Source organism: Melopsittacus undulatus, chromosome 3, assembly GCF_012275295.1.
Source record: "Melopsittacus undulatus isolate bMelUnd1 chromosome 3, bMelUnd1.mat.Z, whole genome shotgun sequence".
NCBI lineage: Eukaryota > Metazoa > Chordata > Aves > Psittaciformes > Psittaculidae > Melopsittacus > Melopsittacus undulatus.
In genome coordinates, this window is record NC_047529.1 from 707,472 (window position 1) to 727,135 (window position 19,664).

At 44.8% G+C, this 19,664-nt stretch overlaps 1 protein-coding gene across 1 annotated transcript in view; it reads left to right on the plus strand.

Moving 5' to 3' along the window:
- Positions 1-19,664, plus strand: part of XRN2 (5'-3' exoribonuclease 2) — a 47,774-nt gene that overhangs the window by 19,912 nt on the left and 8,198 nt on the right. Inside the window, exons 18-28 of the mRNA XM_034060724.1 lie at positions 819-926; positions 1,006-1,095; positions 1,541-1,613; positions 4,267-4,350; positions 5,260-5,357; positions 5,448-5,527; positions 7,190-7,246; positions 9,296-9,364; positions 9,463-9,597; positions 11,254-11,381; positions 17,481-17,541. Coding sequence (XP_033916615.1) covers positions 819-926; positions 1,006-1,095; positions 1,541-1,613; positions 4,267-4,350; positions 5,260-5,357; positions 5,448-5,527; positions 7,190-7,246; positions 9,296-9,364; positions 9,463-9,597; positions 11,254-11,381; positions 17,481-17,541 — 983 coding nt within the window. The remainder of the gene's footprint in view (positions 1-818; positions 927-1,005; positions 1,096-1,540; positions 1,614-4,266; positions 4,351-5,259; positions 5,358-5,447; positions 5,528-7,189; positions 7,247-9,295; positions 9,365-9,462; positions 9,598-11,253; positions 11,382-17,480; positions 17,542-19,664) is intronic.

Genomic DNA, 19,664 nt, shown 5'->3' on the forward strand with positions numbered 1-19,664 from the left:
GAGCGTATCATGGTAAGGCTTTCTGTCCCTGTATTCCCAAGTTAGCAGTGGAATTTGGCATTGGAAAACAGTACTGCAGATGATGTGCTGCCAGATCAATACTTACCTGTTCTTGTTGAGAGCTGTAGTGGCTCTGCCTGGCATGATCCTGCTGCTTATCCAGTTACAGAGAACCTAGAGATTCCTTCTCTGTCATTTCCCTGTTCCAGGCATGGTGGCAACTCAACACAAGTTGAAATTGTGTCCGGTTGTCACAGGCTCCTGAGTGTAGCACTGGGGCTGGGTACCTGTGTGGACAGACCATGATTTCCTACTCTTTGCAAGGAACGTTTATGCTTTGTTGTACTGGACTTTGTGCATGTGCTCGTGTGATTTATCTCAAGGGGGAGGAAAAAGGCATGAGGTACATCAGTGTCCTGAAGCTGGGGTCAGGATGCTGCTGTAAGGTCTCCTGTGTCGTTCTGGTGCCAGGTCCTGTCTCTTTGGCTGTCTCCCTTAGTGACTCAGACCTAGCACATAGCAAGAGTACTCTGGCATAGAAGTCTATCTGCTGCTCTGTGCTGCTGAGGAAGTGCCTGAGGTTTCCACTCCCTGTCCTGTGAACTCACTCACTCTAGCCTGGCTATGAACAGTTAAGTCCCATCCTGAAGTCCAGAGTACCCTTAAAGGCAAGAGCTCTTTCTTTTCTAACCCTGGGGCCTCCTCTTTCTCCTGGTTGATGCTGGGCAAACATTGTCAGCTTTAGTTACTGGGCTATGTGATTGACTGATTTGATTTGGTACTTGTCTGATTTGCCTGGTTGTGTTTCTCTATCCTAGGGCTGTGCCTCCTGGAACTGGTATTACCCTTTCCACTATGCTCCCTTTGCTTCTGACTTCGAGGGTATTGCAGACATGCCTTCGGATTTTGAGAAAGGCTCCAAGCCGGTAGGACACCCTCCTTCCTTTCTTCATGGCTTAACAGTTCACTACGAGTGTCCTGCATCTGCTTGTTTCATTCCAACAGTTTAAACCCCTTGAGCAACTTATGGGAGTGTTTCCAGCCGCAAGTGGGAATTTTCTGCCACCAACGTGGAGGAAGCTCATGACAGATCCAGTAAGAATCCTCATTGTATCTCTCTATGGTTATATTGTCTTGCAGTGTGTAGGCATGACTTGCTGCTGCTTCTTCAGGCAGAAAACTAATGCAGACCAGGAGGGGAGGGCTTGGTTCATTGCAGAGGTTCTCCAGAGATCCTGAAAAGGAATTCTCTGAACTCAGATGTTTCAGTGATAAAAATTAGTGAGAATGAATACCTTAACCCAGGTATCTGCAGTTATTCCATCCTGTTCTGTTTCTTGTTCTGATAGTCTTTGAGTAGTGGAAGTGTCCCATCACACTTTGTGTTTCAATGGCCTTTAGATGCTTCTGTTTGTCAAGGTTCTTTGCATCCCCCTCAGCTGTGGGTTGCCTGCCCTGTGTGAAGTGCAGCACTCGTGGCGTTCTGAATCAATGCCAGAATTGGCTTTAATGATTTTCTCATTTATTTTCTCAAATACAGGAATCAAGCATCATTGATTTCTACCCTGAAGACTTCGCTATTGATTTAAATGGGAAGAAATACGCTTGGCAAGGTGAATTTCCAGCTTTTTATGTCTTGGGCTAAGCTGTGCTGACCTTAATTTCAATCTATGCAAAAATAGGAAGAAGATGGAGAATTATCTTAGTGAGACAATGATGCACCAAGTCACTGAGAGAACTTGTGTTCTTTGGTGTCAGGGAGAAGCACTTTGCAGCAGGTGTATTTTGGAAGAGAGATTAGTATGAAGAAGAAATGCTGGTTCAGTAAGTGATGTAGGATTGCAGTGATTATTAGTAATTCATCAGTCATTCCCGATTCCTCAGTGTGTCCTGAACTAGATTAATCATGTTGCTATTTTTATCAGCCTTACCGTGTAATTGTCTTTTGTCTCCTTTGCATTTAATGAATGGATCTTGTCCTGTTCAATCAGTGGCTCATTAATACCTTGGGCAAAATGCTTTGGGGAGTATAGAAATATTTGGGTGCATCCACAGAATGAGAAAGCAGTTGCAGTGCTTTAATGCAGCTTCTGCTTTCTTTAGGGAATATTGATTTTAAAAGTCTGACAAATATGTGGCTGGTTACACTATTATGTGTTATATTATTATTATACATGAATATATGTGGTTACACTATTCAGTGTAACAGCTCAGTTGTAGGTATAAATCATTATTTGGGCATCTGAGCATATGAAAACCCATTTTTACCCTGAGGGTGGTGAGCCCCTGGACCACGTTTCCCACAGAGGTTGTGGAGTCTCTGTCCTTGAAGATACCCCAGCTCTGGCTGGCCATGGTCCTGGGCACCGTGAGCAGCTCATGGCCGTGCTGGAGCAGAGGGGTTGGACTGGATGATCTCCATAGGTTTCTGCTGGCATCAGGGGTTCTGTGAACCCCCATGGCAGCTCACCTGTGTTTTGAGATGGCCACAGTCAGGCACACAGTAGCTGGCTTGGGACAGTGTTCTATAATCAAAGAGAATATACCCAGACATTACTAGATGTGTGGCATAGCAGGCTCTCCTTCTGTAACCTGAGGCTCTTTCTTACCCCTGCAGTAATTCCAGCAGCTTTCCTTGGTCCTTTTGTCCCGTTATCAAACCCTATAGTCCAAAGCAGTAATGCTTTAAGTAGCTCCCACGTGCTTTCAGCAGCCTCTGGGGTTACTTTTAATTCATGGGATGCTGAATAGCATTATAAACTCTTTGTCTGGATTAACATCTGGAATTCTCATGCTTAAGAGGCAGTTGTGAAATCCAAGCTGGAAGTACAGCCTCTCTCAGTTTAAAAGCACCTACTATACCTTATCCTCTTAATGAAATGTTTGAAGAACTTCATTTTAGAGATGTGCTCATGCTTCTGAAAGCTCAGCATCAATCCTTTTGCAGTCTCCTGGGTTAGGAACACTTCCTGGTTTGGTGTCATTCCACAATGAGCGTGGTGTGAAGGTGAAAATAGTTTGTTTCCAGGAGAGGTTTATCACTGTTTCCCTTCACAAGTAGTTATGTTCCAGCTGGGGTCTGGTGCTGCCTGTGATAAAGCAGTAGTCAGTCTGGGGGAAGGTTATCCTCATACTTCACAAGCAGGGTTGGTGAGGCTGAAAGCTCTGCTGCTCACTGGGTTACAGTGAGCTAAATATAGTTGTGATTCAGTTAAACTGCTGATGTATTACCATATTATTTATGGTTTGCTCCAAACTGGTGTTGTGAGGAGGGAGTTACTTGCAATTGGGGTAATTACACTTCAGCAGTTTAAGTTGCCCCCTTTCCTTCAGCTCTAGGGGAAGTGTATTTGCTTTGATAAAGCCACGTCAAGATTTAACTCCTGAAGCAAAAGTGTTCCAGGCAGACCAGGTTTTAGGTTGGGGATCTTAAGCCTGAGTGTTGCACCTTAGAGTGATGACAAGAGCATGAGATCTGCCCGCTGATACAGACACAGATATGAAGCTACCGTGTATCAGTTGAGCAGAAAGCCTTTGCTGTCATCCCGGTCAGGAAAAGCTCCAGGTGTTCATGGGAAGGGAAATAAACACTAAAATAATGAGTTCAGATTCCATCAGGGTGACAGAAGTGAACCTTTGAGGAATTTTCATACCAAGTTTCTTGGTGCTTGTTTGGGTTTCATTACAGAAGAAAACCTATCCTGGAGCATACTAGGGAAGGCAATTCTCCAGCCTCATCCAGTGTGATTGAGTTGGTTCTGAGATGTGCTGTGTAGTGAGGGATTTGTATCCTGACGGGAGCCTTCATGCTACCTCAGAGTAAAGTGAATAGTCCCTGATGGATGGTATCTGCATCACCTCACCACTGAACTTGCAGTGATTTATTCCATTGCTGTCTCGTAATAAATGAATTGGAATAAAGCAGGATTGAGCCCTGGGAGGGGAGTATCTGTAGCACATGGGACTGTCCTACTGAGCTCCCCTTGCTCCTGAGCAAGGCATGTGTGGGTAGAGGTGGCTGCTTCCTAGAGCAGGAAGGGAGGAGGAGGATGGAGGGATGCTTGCAGACAGACTTCCCTTTCCAACCTCCACTACCACTGGACTGTTCTTAACAGCCTGTAGGGTCCCAACTTCTGTAAATGTAGGGGCTTCTTTCCTGTGGCTGATGCAGTGTTCTTCCTTGGCTGAAGATGCTATTGGAGCTTCCCATGCTGCTCTCTCCTATTTTGTGCTCAAGAACTGTGAGAAAACTGCTTTGGTTTTCAGGTGTTGCATTGTTGCCGTTCGTGGATGAGCGACGCCTCAGGGCTGCCCTGGAAGAGGTGTACCCTGACCTCACCCCTGAAGAAAGTAAGAACTGGGGTATTCTGTTACAGCTCCTTATGACTGCTGCTTCCACCCGGAATGAAGTGTGGATGTGGAAGTGTTCAAGGATGGGGCTTGCAGCAGCTGCTCCAGTGGAAGGGGTCCCTGCCTGTGGCAGGGGTTGGAGCTGGAGGAGCTTTAAGGCCACTTCCAACATGAACTATTCAATGTTTCTATGAGCAAGTTATAGCAGAAGTTTGGATGGGTTGAATTCCAGCAGGCTGGAGCCTCTTCTTTCTGGATCAATTAGAGTGATCCTCAATAGGTTTGGTTTTGTGGCTTTTAGTTTTCTTTTTACTCAGGTAGATCTGCATAAGATTTAGGCTGAAAATTAGGTGGAAGCTTAATTGTGTGGGAAGCTTCTACCAGCATACATGGTCACAGTACTTGTTAGATGAACATGTTGCAATGAAAAGCATAAACTCTGTTTCCACAGTTAGTGTTGATGGTACCACTTGGTAGGTGTGCTGGCTGTTCTGACCAGCAGGCTGGCTCTGTCCAGTTATGGGATGGGAAGCTTTGTGTTTAGCTTCTATAGGCAAATACTATGTGTTACTTTCTCCACTGTACAAAAATAATAGCTGGTTCCTGTAAACTGCTTGGGAGGTTTGGGGGTGTTTGTTTTTATTGTACCCAGCCTCTCTGTATCTTCAACATTATCCTAAATTCAATATTCCTGCCACTGAACACAAGATTCCCATTGTTCTGCTGTCTGACCACTGCTCTTGTGACCAGAGGCATCCTGTTGTGGACAGACACACTGAAGGAATGCTCTAAGCTTCCTCCTAAATGGCAGTGAAGCTTCCCTTAGTGGAGATGTCAGTAGGTGTGCTGGTCTGCTGTGCCCCTTCCTTCCCTCTTTGCTCAGAGCTCTTATCCCTTCATCTTCTCTAGACAGAAGAAACAGCCTCGGTGGTGATGTTCTCTTTGTTGGAAAACACCATCCGCTTTGTGACTTCATTGTGGAACAGTACAAGACCAAAAACACAGAGGTAGGTTGTGCTTGTCCTGAAGAGACTGTGGAAGGGGTGAGGGCTGGAGGGTACCAAAGTGCTTCAGCTGAAGACTTATTTCTTCCATAGCCAGTGGATATTCCCCCAGAGCTGTGCCATGGGATCCAGGGCAAACTTACACTGAATGAAAATGCTGTTCTTCCAGACCAGTGAGTATGGCTTTTGGAACGGGCTGATTGATGCTGAAGGACATTGCCTTATCTCTGCCCTTAATAAGTATCTGTGCCCACAACAAGAAACCCCAAACTCCTGACAAGGCAACATGTTTAATGCTGAGGGTAAACACGCTTTTGCCACCAGGTTTCATGGTAGTGTGTCTCAGCAGCAGCATGTGTAAAAACCCAAGCAAGTAAAGCTTCATTCTGTGATCCTGTTCTTCTATTTCAGAGCTAGGCTTTGAAAGCAGCATCAGAAATCATTAAATTTCTGATGTGTGTTTAATTGCTGATGAATCTGCTTTGTTTGCCATCTGATTTCTGTGTATTTAGTAATGTTAGAACTTTAATAGGTAAATGGGGCCTGTATAATAAAAGTAGCAGTGATCAGTGGCCTTGTTCAGTAAGGTCATGGTGTTTTGGCCTCTCTGCTTTGTATGAGTGTTAATTTAATGCAGTCTGATGTAATTTCCAATAGTGCATGCTGTTTAAAATACCCAACAATTCTGCTTTTTATATGCTAATCTTAATTGTATTAGAGAAAAATCCAGATAGAGGTGTTAGATATACTTTTCTGGTTTCCATTTAGCACTAAATTCAGAACTGTTCCAGCTACACATACAAAAAATGCTAATACTTTTTGTTTTCTAGATAATGCATTTAGTTTGGGAAGTTATCAGTGCCATCTCTGCCCTGCAGGATATGCATTCATTTATCTAACCTCGGCTAGAGGCACAGGCAGGTGTTCACTAACTCATTTGCATTAAATGCACAAACCCTCTGATTCTGTTGGACAGCTAATGGATCCTAGGTCACACTGATACTCATTTCTCTATTCCTGGCATGGCTGGCAAGGAATATGTGCAAATCAGAGCTGGTCTTAGAGGAAATAGTGATGCAGGAAGAAAAGGAAGTTGTGAATGCTCCATCCCTGGCACTGTTCAAGCCAGGTTGGATGGGGCTTGGAGCAACCTGCTCTAGTGGAAGGTGTCCCTGGCTGCGGCAGGGGTTGGAGCTGAATGAGCATTAAGTTCCAACACAAACCTGTCTGGGATTCTATGCAGCTGTATGTCAGCCTATGAAATCTCAGTTAGAAAGGAGACTTTAAGTGCTGTGGAAAAACAGCTGCTAAAATTACTTATATATCTATATATATATATAGATAATATACTTATATATCTATATATAGATAAGATTCTTATTGTATTTCAAAGCCTTTTTCTTCCTGGTGAAGCAGGTTTGTGTCTTCCTGCTGTCTGCACGTGTCTGTCTCTCTGGGCTTCTCCTGCCCTCATAGAACCTCTTCACTTGTTACAATCAGACCCTACCAGCACAGGGAGGTTTCCAAGGTTCAGAGTAGGACTGAGGCTTGTAAACAGGCTGCTGGGCACTGGGAAGGCTGTGAACCCACCATTAGACACTAGAGAATCCACACAGATCAGCTGCAAAAGTAATGGCATTAAGAAATAAGGATTCAGCAATTCCATTGCTTATAGAAGTATTTAATTTAGCGGAAAGGCAAGTTAATTTGAAACCCCTTTTATGTGTCCCAGTCTTAGTTGGCAGAGGAACAGGAGTGGTAGCAACAGAGAAGGTGGAGCAGATGGTAAGGAATGTGTTACATGGTGTTTGACAGAGGTTCTTTCTCTTCCCCAGGACGGTGGAGTCTCCTGTTCCAATGCTGCGTGATCTTACCCTGAATTCTGCAGTCAGGTGAGGAAACTCTCGGGTTTCATGCAGAGATGTGCAAAATGCAGCAATCACTCATTTCATTCAGGGTTTTGTGGTGCTGAATTTGCATCAGAGTCTGTCTCTTCATAAAATTGAAGCTTTTACCTTAACAATTCCTGGTTTTCCGTGAGGATTGAGTCCAAGGTACTGTGTGGTAGCCAGTGGGCTTGGGTTTGGGTGGGTGAGCAGGGTGCACAGTGTGTGCCCTGCAGGGGTGTCCAATACTGCTGTTTCCCAGTGCATCAAACCTGTATGCTTCATCCCTTCAGAAATACCTCATCTCTCCTCCTGGTGCTTTTCTGCTCACTCTCTTGGGACTTCTGGCTCTTTGGCAAGCAAAGAACAGCACCTGGGGATCTTGATGGGCTGTATCAAGCCTTTTCAATGAGAAAACCCAACCATTCGTGGGAGTAAGCCTCACACAGGATTGGGTATTGATCTAAAGCCCTTCAGCTCTTGAGTTTTGCCTCTTGGATTTGTATCCATTTTTATTCGTAGCAAATCCCAGAGGATCCTTGAGAATACACACTTCATGCCTTTAAGAAGTAAAGGAGTAACACTAACTTTGACAGAGGGATGTTTGGGAGGGGAATCAGAAACTTCATGCTGAATAAAATACAAGGCAGTTTCCAGGGGTAAATCCCTTGTGGTCACAGAGGATTTTATTGCACTTGACAGCAAACTGTGAATGTGTTGTGCTGTGTGTCCTCCTCACTCCATTTGGCACAGTGTGACAGGGATGGGAGGCTTGAGCCTAGAACCTCTCACTTCTTGAGCCACGGAAGGTACTTGAGGCACTGAAAATCACTTGTGATCCCTCAGTGTAAGCTCTCCCTCCACAGAGGCATAACTTGATTCAACTAAAACAACTATCTACAAGCACTAGGACATGCTAAGTTGTGGCTTGTCAGGGCGTTGTAGAAAGGATGTTCCGAAATGGGGATTTAGTTACTTTGAGTGATGAGTTAAAGGTGGGATTTGGCTTTCCATTTGCTGCTGTCAGGAGGTTTGAATTAGTTTATGCTCCTGTCCGTTTCTCTATTGCAAGGATTTTTCTTCCTGTCTTTAGAGATAGTATGAGCAGTCATGGTTCTGCTCTTCAGATCTTGCAAATTTGGGTGAGTTTTCCAAGGGACCATTATTCTCTTTCCTTCAAGTCTCATTCATTCTCTATGCTGAAACCCAGTTGGAAGAGGGAAGTTATTCTGCTTGGCTCTTGGCTTTTATCTTCCTTGGCATTCCAAGCATCCTTCTACATCAATGGTAGATGTTAAGAGAGCAGGGAGGATGTTGGTACTGTGTGCTTCACATGTGTCCCTGGTGGGACCTACCTGAGACTTTGATATTGGAGATTGGAATTGCTAAGAGTGTGGATGAATTTTCCTAGAGTAAACCCAAGCTGCTGTATAATGCATTGGACCAGCAGAAATCAAGCTTTTAGTGCCTTTTTGCTCTATTACTGTTCAGTTTGTCTGATATTAGATAGCTCAAAATGCAGGGTCTGCAAGGTATCACTAAAAATAGGTGTATATCCTGTGAGAGTCCCTGAAAAACAGGTGTGTATCCTTCCATGGGAACTGTATGCAACTGCAAAGCTGCCTGTCAGGAGAAAACCTCCCCATCCCAGGAAATCCCACTCTTCAGTTCTGTACCCTTGACTAGGCTACATGGAACCTGATGCCCTTCCTCTGTGTTCCGTGGCAACCTTTGAGCTTCAGGTGCAATCAGTGCTGTGTGTCCACAGAAGATCATTTCATTACCATCCATAGGACTGTTTTCTAGACATGAAGCTTCCTTTTGGACTGAGTCAGGGGAGGAAAAGTCACCCTGGAGAAAAAAAATGCAAGTCCAAAGTAGTCCAAGACCAATATAGTTGGTACATCCACGTGCAAGAAAGGCATTTTGCCATTTAAGTTGTGGGTTCTTGAATCTTACTTGTCTGTTGTGTGCAGCACTGTTAACTAAGCAGCAGTTACTTTCCCATCTTGATTCATTATCAGGTAAACCTAATCCTCACTTATTTTCTTCCAGCATCTCTTTCAAGGATCCCCAGTTTGATGAAAACTTTGTGTTCAAGGCTACAGTGTTACCGGGTGCAAAGTAAGTGTCAGCTGTTGGTTTGCACATAGTTCCATTTCCATTTCCCAGTCCGAGTGTTTGCTCTGGGAAGTATTTATGGATCTGTGTTTCCTGTTAAGGAAACCTGCTCCAGTTCTGAAGCCAGGAGACTGGGAAAAGACCAACAATGATGGCAGGCCCTGGAGACCGCAGCTGGGCTTCAACCGAGACCGAAAACCAGTGCATCTGGACCCATCGGCGTTCCGAACCTTAGGGTAAGAGTGGTGGCATGGCCATGGGCTGCATTGCTGTGCCCCTTGGTTGCTTTCTAAACGAACAAAAGAGAAGCAAAGGGGATGGGGATGGACTGTCAGGGATGGGGATGGACTGTCAGGGATGGGGATGGACTGTCAGGGATGGGGATGGACTGTCAGAGGTTAGCTGCTGGTGTGCCATGTTGGAAACTGGTATTGATGAGACCTGTGTATCACAGTGATGTGGTAATGCCTTGCGTTCTTGGTTTGGGGTTTGAGGGGTTTTTCCCCTAGCTTTCCTAGGGGCTCTTTCAAGCTTGTTTTCTGGATCCTGGCTTGAAGTACAGAAGGTACAACGAGAATATTGCTCACAAGTGATGATTAAGACTGTTTTGAAGACAGGAATGTCTTTTATGCTTTTTAAAATGAAGAAGTTTTCAAAACTCTTGTTCTAAGCACACGTTGCACCACACAATCCACTTCTGGAGGCATTGCCACAGTCAGTTGTTATGGGTTCAGATAATCCAAGTAACTTTCTTCAGTGCTGCAGTGTGGTATGAGAGTGCTTCTGAGTGCAGGATGAGAGAGTGACCTGGAGTTATGTATTGCACATGAAATCATTTTCCTTACTGGGCAGTGCAAGGAGACATGTTTATAGAGCCAGAAAAGAGGGTTTTAAAGGAGAATATTATACAAGCAAATGAAATTAATCTGTGAGTGACTGAATATGAGTGTCTCTTTAGGAAAATACCATCTTCATTTTAGGGCTTCTGAGGAGCTCGAAGAATAAAAAGCAGCACCCTTTATTCCATCTGTGTGTTGGAAGGTGTAATTGTTCCAGTGCTGCACTTGTGAACCCTCTTCATAGAATCATGGAATGTTTTGGGTTGGAAGGGACCTTAAAGCTCCTCCAGCTCCAACCCCTGCCACAGGCAGGGACCCCTTCCACTGGAGCAGCTGCTCCAAGCCCCTGTGTCCAACCTGGCCTTGAGCACTGCCAGGGATGGGGCAGCCACAGCTTCTCTGGGCACCCTGTGCCAGCGCCTCAGCACCCTCCCAGGGAACAGCTTCTGCCTCAGAGCTCAGCTCAGTCTCCCCTGTTCTGGCAGGTTCAAGCCATTCCCCTTGGCCTGTCCCTACAGGCCCTTGTCCTAAGCCCCTCTCCAGGTTCCTTGTCTTCTATTCTTCCATGTCATGGTTATAGAAATAACTATGTTATAACTGTGTAGCTGATCACATTCGATGTCCCATTAAATTGCTATCCAGATGGCAGGCACCACAAGCATCAAAGTCTAAATGTGAATGTAGTTCTGCACAGGAAGAACAGCAGAGGCCTGGCAGACATGGACACACCAGCGTTTGCACGTCCCCCATCTCTCCCTTCTCAGGATACGTGGCAGCAGTTCAGTTCTGCTGGACTCTCATGCAGTGTGCAGGACATGTGTATTTCTGCTCTCTGGGGCTGGCTGTAGGAACTCCAGAACAGAGCACGTGCTTCCTTTGTGGTGTGCCTGGGACCCTCATCTGTACGCGAGTCACTGCGCCGTGCTTGTGCACATCTCCACTGGCACACTGGAGAGAGCTGGGGCGTTGGATGGGCTGGGGAGCAGCTGTGCTGGAGCATGGCATTCATAAATCATCCTGTTCTTTCTCCTCTCTGTTTCTTACCCGTAATAGCCATACGATGCCAAGGGAGAGAATGATGCCAGGGATGTATGCCAATGCAGTACCTCTTGGAGCTTATGGGAGCCCCTACGCAAGACCGCTGCTGAGTGGGCAGCAGCAGATTCCGAAGCTGTTGTCAAGTAAGTGGGTTCTGCTTCTTACAGCTCACAGGTTGGAAAGTATTGCAGCTTCATTTGGGTCTGTTGCACTGTTACAAATAGAAAGTGGAGTCAGGCATCTGTCTTCATCAACCATGTGTTGTTCTTCCTTTATGGAATTGCTGTGGTGAGATGGACTAAAATGTAATTATGTGCCTGGAAATGGGATCTCATTTTCAATACTGGGCCCAGTATTCAAATGCAATAGGAAAAATAGCCTATTGTCAGCCAAGGGTTCCCAGTTATCTGAATGTGTTCTGTATGTGGCTGAATCTCAGCATCACCACCATCAGCTTAGTAAAAGCTTGGTCTTTGTTTCTGAAGAGAATAATAAGAGGAGGATGCTGGCCATAGAAAATAATTCATGCACAAGACATGGTGGCATATGAGAAGAGATTGTAGGACTGACAGGAGCTGTGTTTGGTGCTGAGATGTCAAACAGCCAGAATATCTAATTCATAGTACTGTCCTGGCTTCTGCCTGTGGTAGGTGTTGCAGCTCCTGACAGAGAGGTGACAGGAGGCAGTCAGGAGGTCAGAGGTGCCACTGCTCTTGACTTGATGAGCAAGTGACTCACTGGAAGTGGTATGATAAACTATGTGACCTAATGTGAAGTTCTTCATTGTGGGAAAGAATTGCTTATGCAAAGAGCACTGGTTAAGAGTCCCATCTCTTTGTGATCAGGAGTTGTGCTTCTGTAGTGGTGGGTTTGAGACAGGAGGAAACTTGGCTAAACTGCCTAAAAAACACTTTAAAGTAAGACTTTCTCACTGTTCATCTGCATTCTTGCAATATTAAATGATGCAGGTGTTTGAAGTTTAAACAGCTGACACAGGTATGGTTTGAACACCAACGTGTTGTCACATAGAGAAGACCAGATTGCTGCAAAGTGAATCTCTCAGCCTTTTTATACTTGCATTTTTGCTTCATATGAAACAGTGAATAAATAATATCAATGGCCACTCTGAATTAAATGTATTGTTCAGTCCCAAGGTAGATGAGCGGTAGTTGAGTAGTGGGTGCAGAAGCTTTCTTGTGTGAGGAATCAGGTTGGTTTAAGTGGAGGCATGGATTGGATATGAGACCCTGGAGCTAATAACTAGCACTAAAGGAAAACAAGTTAAACAAGAAACATGATCTGAAGAGAAGAGTGTGGGGAATGGTGAGGCAGAACTACCAAACAGGCATCATAGTTCTGTGTTAATCTCCAGGAAGAGAGAGCCTGTGTGGTTTGGAGGAGAGGGGAAGCATTCATGAGCCCTTCAGTCCCCGTATGGCTGTTCATGTCTTCTGAAGCTCAAGTCTTATTATAGAGCCTGCTTATTTCAGAGCAGTTGTCTCTGCTTTATGTACCTAATCTTGCCTATTAGGTACTTACAAAGGTCTCATCCTCATGGTACCTAAGCACCTTGTGTTGTGTAGGAAGCGCTTCACATTCAGGTATGTCCCAGTGCCATCATTCAGTCAAACTGAGGAGGCTCAAATCTGCTGATGGAGGTGGAAGCCCAGTGCATCTGTTGGCCTCAGACAGTGTCTGGTGGCCTTTTTAACATGTCGCTTCCTCCCTTCATCTCCTACCCATCCTCACCCTCAGACTGCCTCAGGCATCCCCCGTTGCTCCCCCTCTCCTCCTTGTGCCATTTTCTTTAATACTGCTTTTCCCATTAGGCAGATGATGATCTCGTGCCTTTCTGCTCCTGCAGTAAAAAGGTGCCAGGTCAACCTGCTGGTCCCTCCAGCCACAGTCATCCTGCAAAGGGCTTCTCACAAAGCAGGGGTTGTGTTCCTGCCATTGCTCTCTAGGGCTCTTCATCCCAGAGTCGGGAAGCTGGTCCTGGCACTCTCTGTTTGCATGGGAGACCACAGTGCAGCATGCTGCAAATGTAATTGTCAGTTAATTCTGTTGTTTCTCCTCCTCTTCTGCCAACCAGGCTGTCCCAGGAGGCTGCTCTTAAGCTCTAATGAATTCCTGATTTAAATTGACTTCACCATGAAGTCTGAACAAGTAATTACAGCAGCAGGTGACTTGATATTTGGAGACCATCTTTCAGTGCCTCATTCTTTAACAGAGGCACGAGGACAGTTCATGTCCCAGTCAGTGGGATGGGTGCAGGTTAAAGAGTGTGAGGGATGTGCTTGCTCCCTAGGAAGAGCTCCAGACATGCATCCTGCAGCCTGGACCCAGCCCAAGCCACCCAGGACTACCAGTGCCAAGTGAACCACACTTAACTCCTCTTCTACAGTATAGAGTCAGACTTGTTTAAGCACTTAATAGAAGAATACCTCCAAGGGTTGTAACCCAAAATTTCACCTGAAACTACCTTTCAGACCATCACTGAAGGGTGCTTTTTAATGGGACCGTACCCCCAACATCATAACACATTATGGGTTGTGTGGGTTGAGAGAGTGCCAGCAGCTCTCTGAACCTCACTGCAGAAGGTGGCAGGAGTTAACAGTTGTTGAACAGAATGGTCTGTATGGACAGTGCTAGCACCAATGGAAATGCCTGGTCAGAATTGAGCACATGGCCCAGTTTCACCCAGTGTTCTGTCTACCAAAAGGCTGTCCTGCATCTGACAGCACAGCTCTCTTGCCTTTTGCAGTCACCCCTTCATTTCAAGCAGAAATGTCTCTGTCAAAGCACAGATACCTTCAACTAGAAAATCAAAATAGGATTGGGAAGGTATATACTGAGTTTTCTTAATGGGGCAGGCTATGTCTAGTGTCAGTCACACTCATCAGCTATATCAAGAATCATAGAATGACTTGGGTGAAAGGATCTTAAGATCATCCAGTTCCACCCCCCCACCATGGGCTGGGACTCCTCACACTAGACCATGGCACCAAAGACTCTGTCCATGTAACCCAAGGCCAACCTGGTCCTGAACACTGCCAAGGATGGAGCATATAACTGTGAGAGAAGAGCTATATGTTGTGGTATGGCATTGGGGAGCACCTGGAACCTCCAAATTCCTCAAAACTGGAGCTGATGTGGTCAAAATTCCCACCTTGTGTGGCCTTGATGCAGAGCAACTTTTTGTGTTATGTTTTTACACATATGGTGAAGTCAAATCAGCCTCTTGAAGGGCAATGCGGTCAGGCATAGTGCCATCTCTTCCTCAAGAGCCTGCTGTGGGTGTTCCTTACCGGTGTGCTCTGATTTGACTTGGATGTGCCAATTTTCAGCTGATGAATAATTGTCTGTGCTGATAAGTTGGGCAGTCAAGTGCAGTGTGGCAGCCCCTGTGAAGGGCGGATTTAGTCCCTGCAGCCTGGGATATCTGATTCCTGACTTCCATCTCACTTGGTAAACTTGTCAATTAGCTGCATTTGAAAAGTGATTTTGATTAGTGCAATCAGTAAACACAGAATCTGCTCTTTGATTGCCACACTGATGAGATAAATTGTTCCTTGAGGAGCTGCTGGAGAAGGCAGTTTGTTTGGCCTTATAGCTCTAGGAAATGCCTGGGTCGTGAGGACGAAAGAGAAGATTCATTGTCGTTCCTGCTCCCATTTTGTACCCTTTTGAAGTGCAATTCCTGCTCCAAGCTTCTTCCCTCGAAGATTGCTCTCTGTCAGAGACATATAGATAATAGCAGTGAGGTGGCTTTAAATGTTTTTATGATAACTTCATTAAACTCTTTGTTAAACTGTTCCCTGGAGCTGCCAAAAGTGTGGTTACAGCAGGAGAGCTGAGGCTGTGCTTGTTCCAGTGGAAAGTGGTTGGATAGGACACATGGTTTTAACCAGCCCTTAAGCAGGGTCTGTATGCACAGGAAATGCTATACCAGGGCAAGGCCAGCATAATCTCACTGGGTTTCACTGGAGCACCATTTGACCCTGGAAGTGGAATGGAAAACGTGTTAATAATCTCAATTAAGATGTGGAGATTTGACCAGGGAAGGTTGGGGGGAGCAACTGTATTAGTCTGTAATTGCCCAGCTGCCTGGGGGCTTTGTCTGGTTCAGGAGGGGAAGGATGGGGGAGATGTGGCCATTATTTACCCTGGAATACAGTTGTTGTCTGGCAGTTTGTGTCTCCAGCAAGCAAAAGGAGAACTGAGCCAGGCCCAGCAGAGCTGCAGGTCTGCTTGTGGTGATGGAGCCAAACCCAAGCCCCATCCTGAGGGTGCAGGTGAAGAATTGCAGGTGGTAGGAGTAGTCATAAAGCACAGGATATCTGTGCAGGTAATAGATAAATGCAGGTGCATTTATCCATGCAGCAGATGGAGGGGGTGCATCTGAAAACATTCTTATTAGGACTCAGTCCTTCTGTGTTATATGTATTTCTGCAGTGCTGGTATCTGTGAGACTTTAGAAATTACTAAAAATAAAGTAATCTAAGGATATTTTCTGGTTGAAAAAGCGACACTCTTGGGCTTAACCAAATGTTTTAATTATTTTAATGATTTATTCTTTATACTTTATTTTAAGCTTTAGTTTAATCTTGTGTCTGAATTGCTTTTTTTCCCCCCAAAGCAGCTTAACACAGTGTTAGGGGCCAGGGCTTTCTCCTGTCGCACTGATCTCGTATTCAAAAGCAAACACAGCATCCCTAAAGCATCGTGTCAGTACAGCCTGTTCATGCATGTAAAAGTCCTCACAATTCACTAGCTGATCAGTGTAAAAGTGCCACACACCCATCTGTAGTCCTTGCAGTGCTTTAGACTGGTTTGGTTGTAATGTATAGGAAATAACTGATTATACCTGATTACAAGCAGCAGTTGGTAACTATGTATGTATATACACATATATATACACACAGAGTTATATACTGAGAGAGGTGTATATATTGGTTGCACTGTGTGTATACATGTAATGCTTAATAAACAGATAAAATCCCTCTGGACTCAGTCCATTGCTGGGCTGGATTAGCTGTGTTCAAGTGCTGCTGTGAGAGGTTTCTGCCCAGGTCAGGCCATTGCAGCCTGCAGACAATCCAGCTGGAGTTAGGAGAGAGGCACAGCTTTTCCCTCTGGGGCTTTATTCCCCCTCTTCTCCCAAATCACTGCAGAGCTTTAGGGCACTGGAATATTGGCTGTTGAACAGGGTGTTACTGTCCCACCACAGTGTGTCCATCAGACAGCTTCTGGAACCAGCTGTTGAAATCAGGTCACGCTTAAACACCATTGGAAACAATCAAAGGTGTCACTGAAACGGAGGCTTCTGATTGACAGCTGCTCTGAGTGCTGGGGCTGAGCGGGAGCTATTGATGGGCTGTTTCTTTTATCCTGTTTACTGACCAGTTTGTTTAGAGGAACAACAAGTGTTTAATTGCGTGTCCTGTTACAGCAGTGTTGTTACTGCCCTGTCTTTGTGAAGAGTCACTTTGGGCAGCAGAAACAATTGACAAGTGGGTGGTCTTTTTCTCTGCACTTTCTTCAACTGCAGGGTTAGGTCTCTGGCCAGGATTTTACCCCCAAGGGTTTATTTCAGTCTGATTACATTATCCAGGAGATCAGTAACAGATTTTTATCGTGACATTATCATTGTCAGGTTAACTGTAAAGCATTTGTTGCTATCTTAAATACACCCTAAATCTAACTGTATATATATTTAAATGTAAATAAAGTGGAACTGATCACTTTTACATACTCTGGTCCCTCTTTTGCTTTGCTTTATAGCAAAGCTTAACCTAATCAGAGGCAACTTGCACATATATTGAGTATTACATATTTGTTGCTCACAAGCACAGTGTGCTGTGATGGTATGTGTCTATGGGGCTGTATTTTCTCATATAGTGGAGTGGGGACTGTACTGATAAGAAATGTAAGTATCAAATGAAGTCTTCACTTGTTACAGCAACAGGGGTGGGTGTTCATTTTCAACCTTCAAGAGCAGGTACCTGTGGAATGAACAAGCATTAGGCAATGCCAGTTTTAGCAGTTAAAATCCATTCCTCTAATAACTTGAAGCTTATTGGCCATACTCAAAGGATAAGTTGCTTTTTATTAATAAATACAAAGCTCACCACTTGTGCACACAAGGGCACAAGTTCTCAGCCGCATGTAAGAGCAAGCAGAACGCTGTTCTTTAAGGGTACTCACTCTGGTTTGTTTCAACACCTTGTTTTACCCTCTAGATCTCAGACCCCAGGAGGCTTGGCGAGGTCCTACACCCCTGTTCCAGCAGACACCACAAAGGTAAGTGTAAAACACAGCCAGGAGGATGTGCATGGTTCCACCAGGCTTTTTTCCTCTTTGTTTTGAACTTTGCTGTTTCATTTGTTGCAGTGCTGCTGTACAATGGGTTTTATTTTAGTAGATGAATGTCCATGGTTTATTTCTGTTTTGTGGCTGCACTATGTGCTGTTCATCCTTTAAAAGGCTCGAGTACTTTGTATGGACAAAAAAAGAAGGCAGAAACACTTTCCATTAAAACTCAGACTTCAAAATTAACTTTACTGTTGGTGCTTTGGTACCGTTCTTGGTTCTTTGGCCTTTATCTTATTGAAGCTTTTGAGATACTATGAAATTGAACACAGAGAGCTTAAAACTGCATTAGATTTTGGACAGGCTAAACAAATTTCTTTTTAGGAGGGCTGTGGAGCTTAATGAGGCATAACTAATGGTGTTCCACTTTTATCATTCCTGTGCCGCAGCCGCAGCATTAGTACAGACGAGCCATTGATTCTTGCTACAAACCTCTTGAAGTCCTAATCAGCTTCTTTGGTACAAGTTTTTCAGGCCTGACAAGCCTATTGTAGGGCAGTGTCACTGTAGGTCAGTAGTTATTAGTTGCCACTGAAAACAGTTTCTTTAACTACTTAAGACTGAACTGAATTAAATGCAGAAGGGACTCAGGGAAGGATTATGGAATCTGCAGCCCAATAAGTGCCATCGAATAGAAGGAATGTGACATGGTTTGATAATAAGGGATGTTTTACATGCGCTCCTTCATTGATAGGTTGTATGTCCTTAAGTCAGATGGACTTTATAAACTCCAGAGTACCTGTGGAAGCTATGAATAATGATATTTATTTATGATGGTGGCAGAATGAGAGTGAATGTGAAATCTTTGAAGTTTCACAACTCTTTTCCATGGGTTTATTTGCAAGTATTAACCATTGAAAATATGAGCTTTGGGAGAATTTATTGAGCTCTCCACAATCACACTTTCCATGGCAACCATTTTGATCCCTGTTGAAACACGTCTGGCTCCCTTCCCCTGTGCCACATCAGTGTGGAATACTTCATTATAAATGGCTCGTGCATTACAAACTTTAATGTTACTTTGTCCATGGGGATTGCTATTCCCACACCTTAATTAAATGCAGTTTGCAGAGTACTGTGTTGTGAAGTACTGCTGCAGGTCTGTAACTTGCCATGACTTTAACAGGGCTCTGCTGCTGTCATGTAACAGGCTGCTTGGTTTTGCAGGGTGGAAGAGGTTCTCAATTCACATATAAAGAACTTATGGCTGCCAGAAATCGTGTGTTTCTCACTCAGAACACACATTTCTATTACAATTGCAGTAATTGACTGTCCCTGTCATCTGAATCCTATCATAAAGTTACTGTGCTTGGCATGTGGTGGTATTATCAGAGGTGACCACACACTGCCCGAGTACTTTGGAGCAGTTTTGCAGTGTTTGTCTGCTTGTAGTGCTATGGTACCTACCTCACTGTTCAGCTCCCAAACTGGAGAAGGAATCTGGTGTCCCCTGAGGTGACTTTAAACTGCAGATGTGTCATCATCACCTAGAACACAAGCCTTGGAGAAGCTTGGAGAATGCTGTGCTAGCGTTTGAGTGACAGCAGCAAAACTCCCTGTTTGTGCTTTGTTACACCCATGATAGTTTAAGTTTCCAGTTTGGTGCTGGGGATTAGTAATTTTGCCACATTCTTGGAACACGTTTGATATAGGAAACGAGTCTAACTCACTCAACATCAGCCCTAAGCATCTATTTGATCTGAGCTTCAAATCAAACATGCTTAGGGCTGATGTTGAATAAGTTGCCATACAGAGTCTTAAGCATATGTTTAAACACAGACAAGTCTTGGTGCAGGAGAAATGGCTGAACCTGTTGAGCCAACCCCTGTGGGGTTTTCAGCTTCCCAGTTAACTCCCTGGGAGCTGCTGGGTTCCCATATGGGTACCCTCAAGGCGCTCCCCACTTGCAGCTGCAGGTGCCCAGGAGCAGAGAGGAGTTTCAGTTCTCCACCACCTCTGCTCCTGGGAAGAAGGTAACTGAGGGAGGAGGCTGCAGCATCCTTGATTTGTGACATCAAGCAAGGGATAAGCAAGGAGCCCTGTCTATGCCAGGA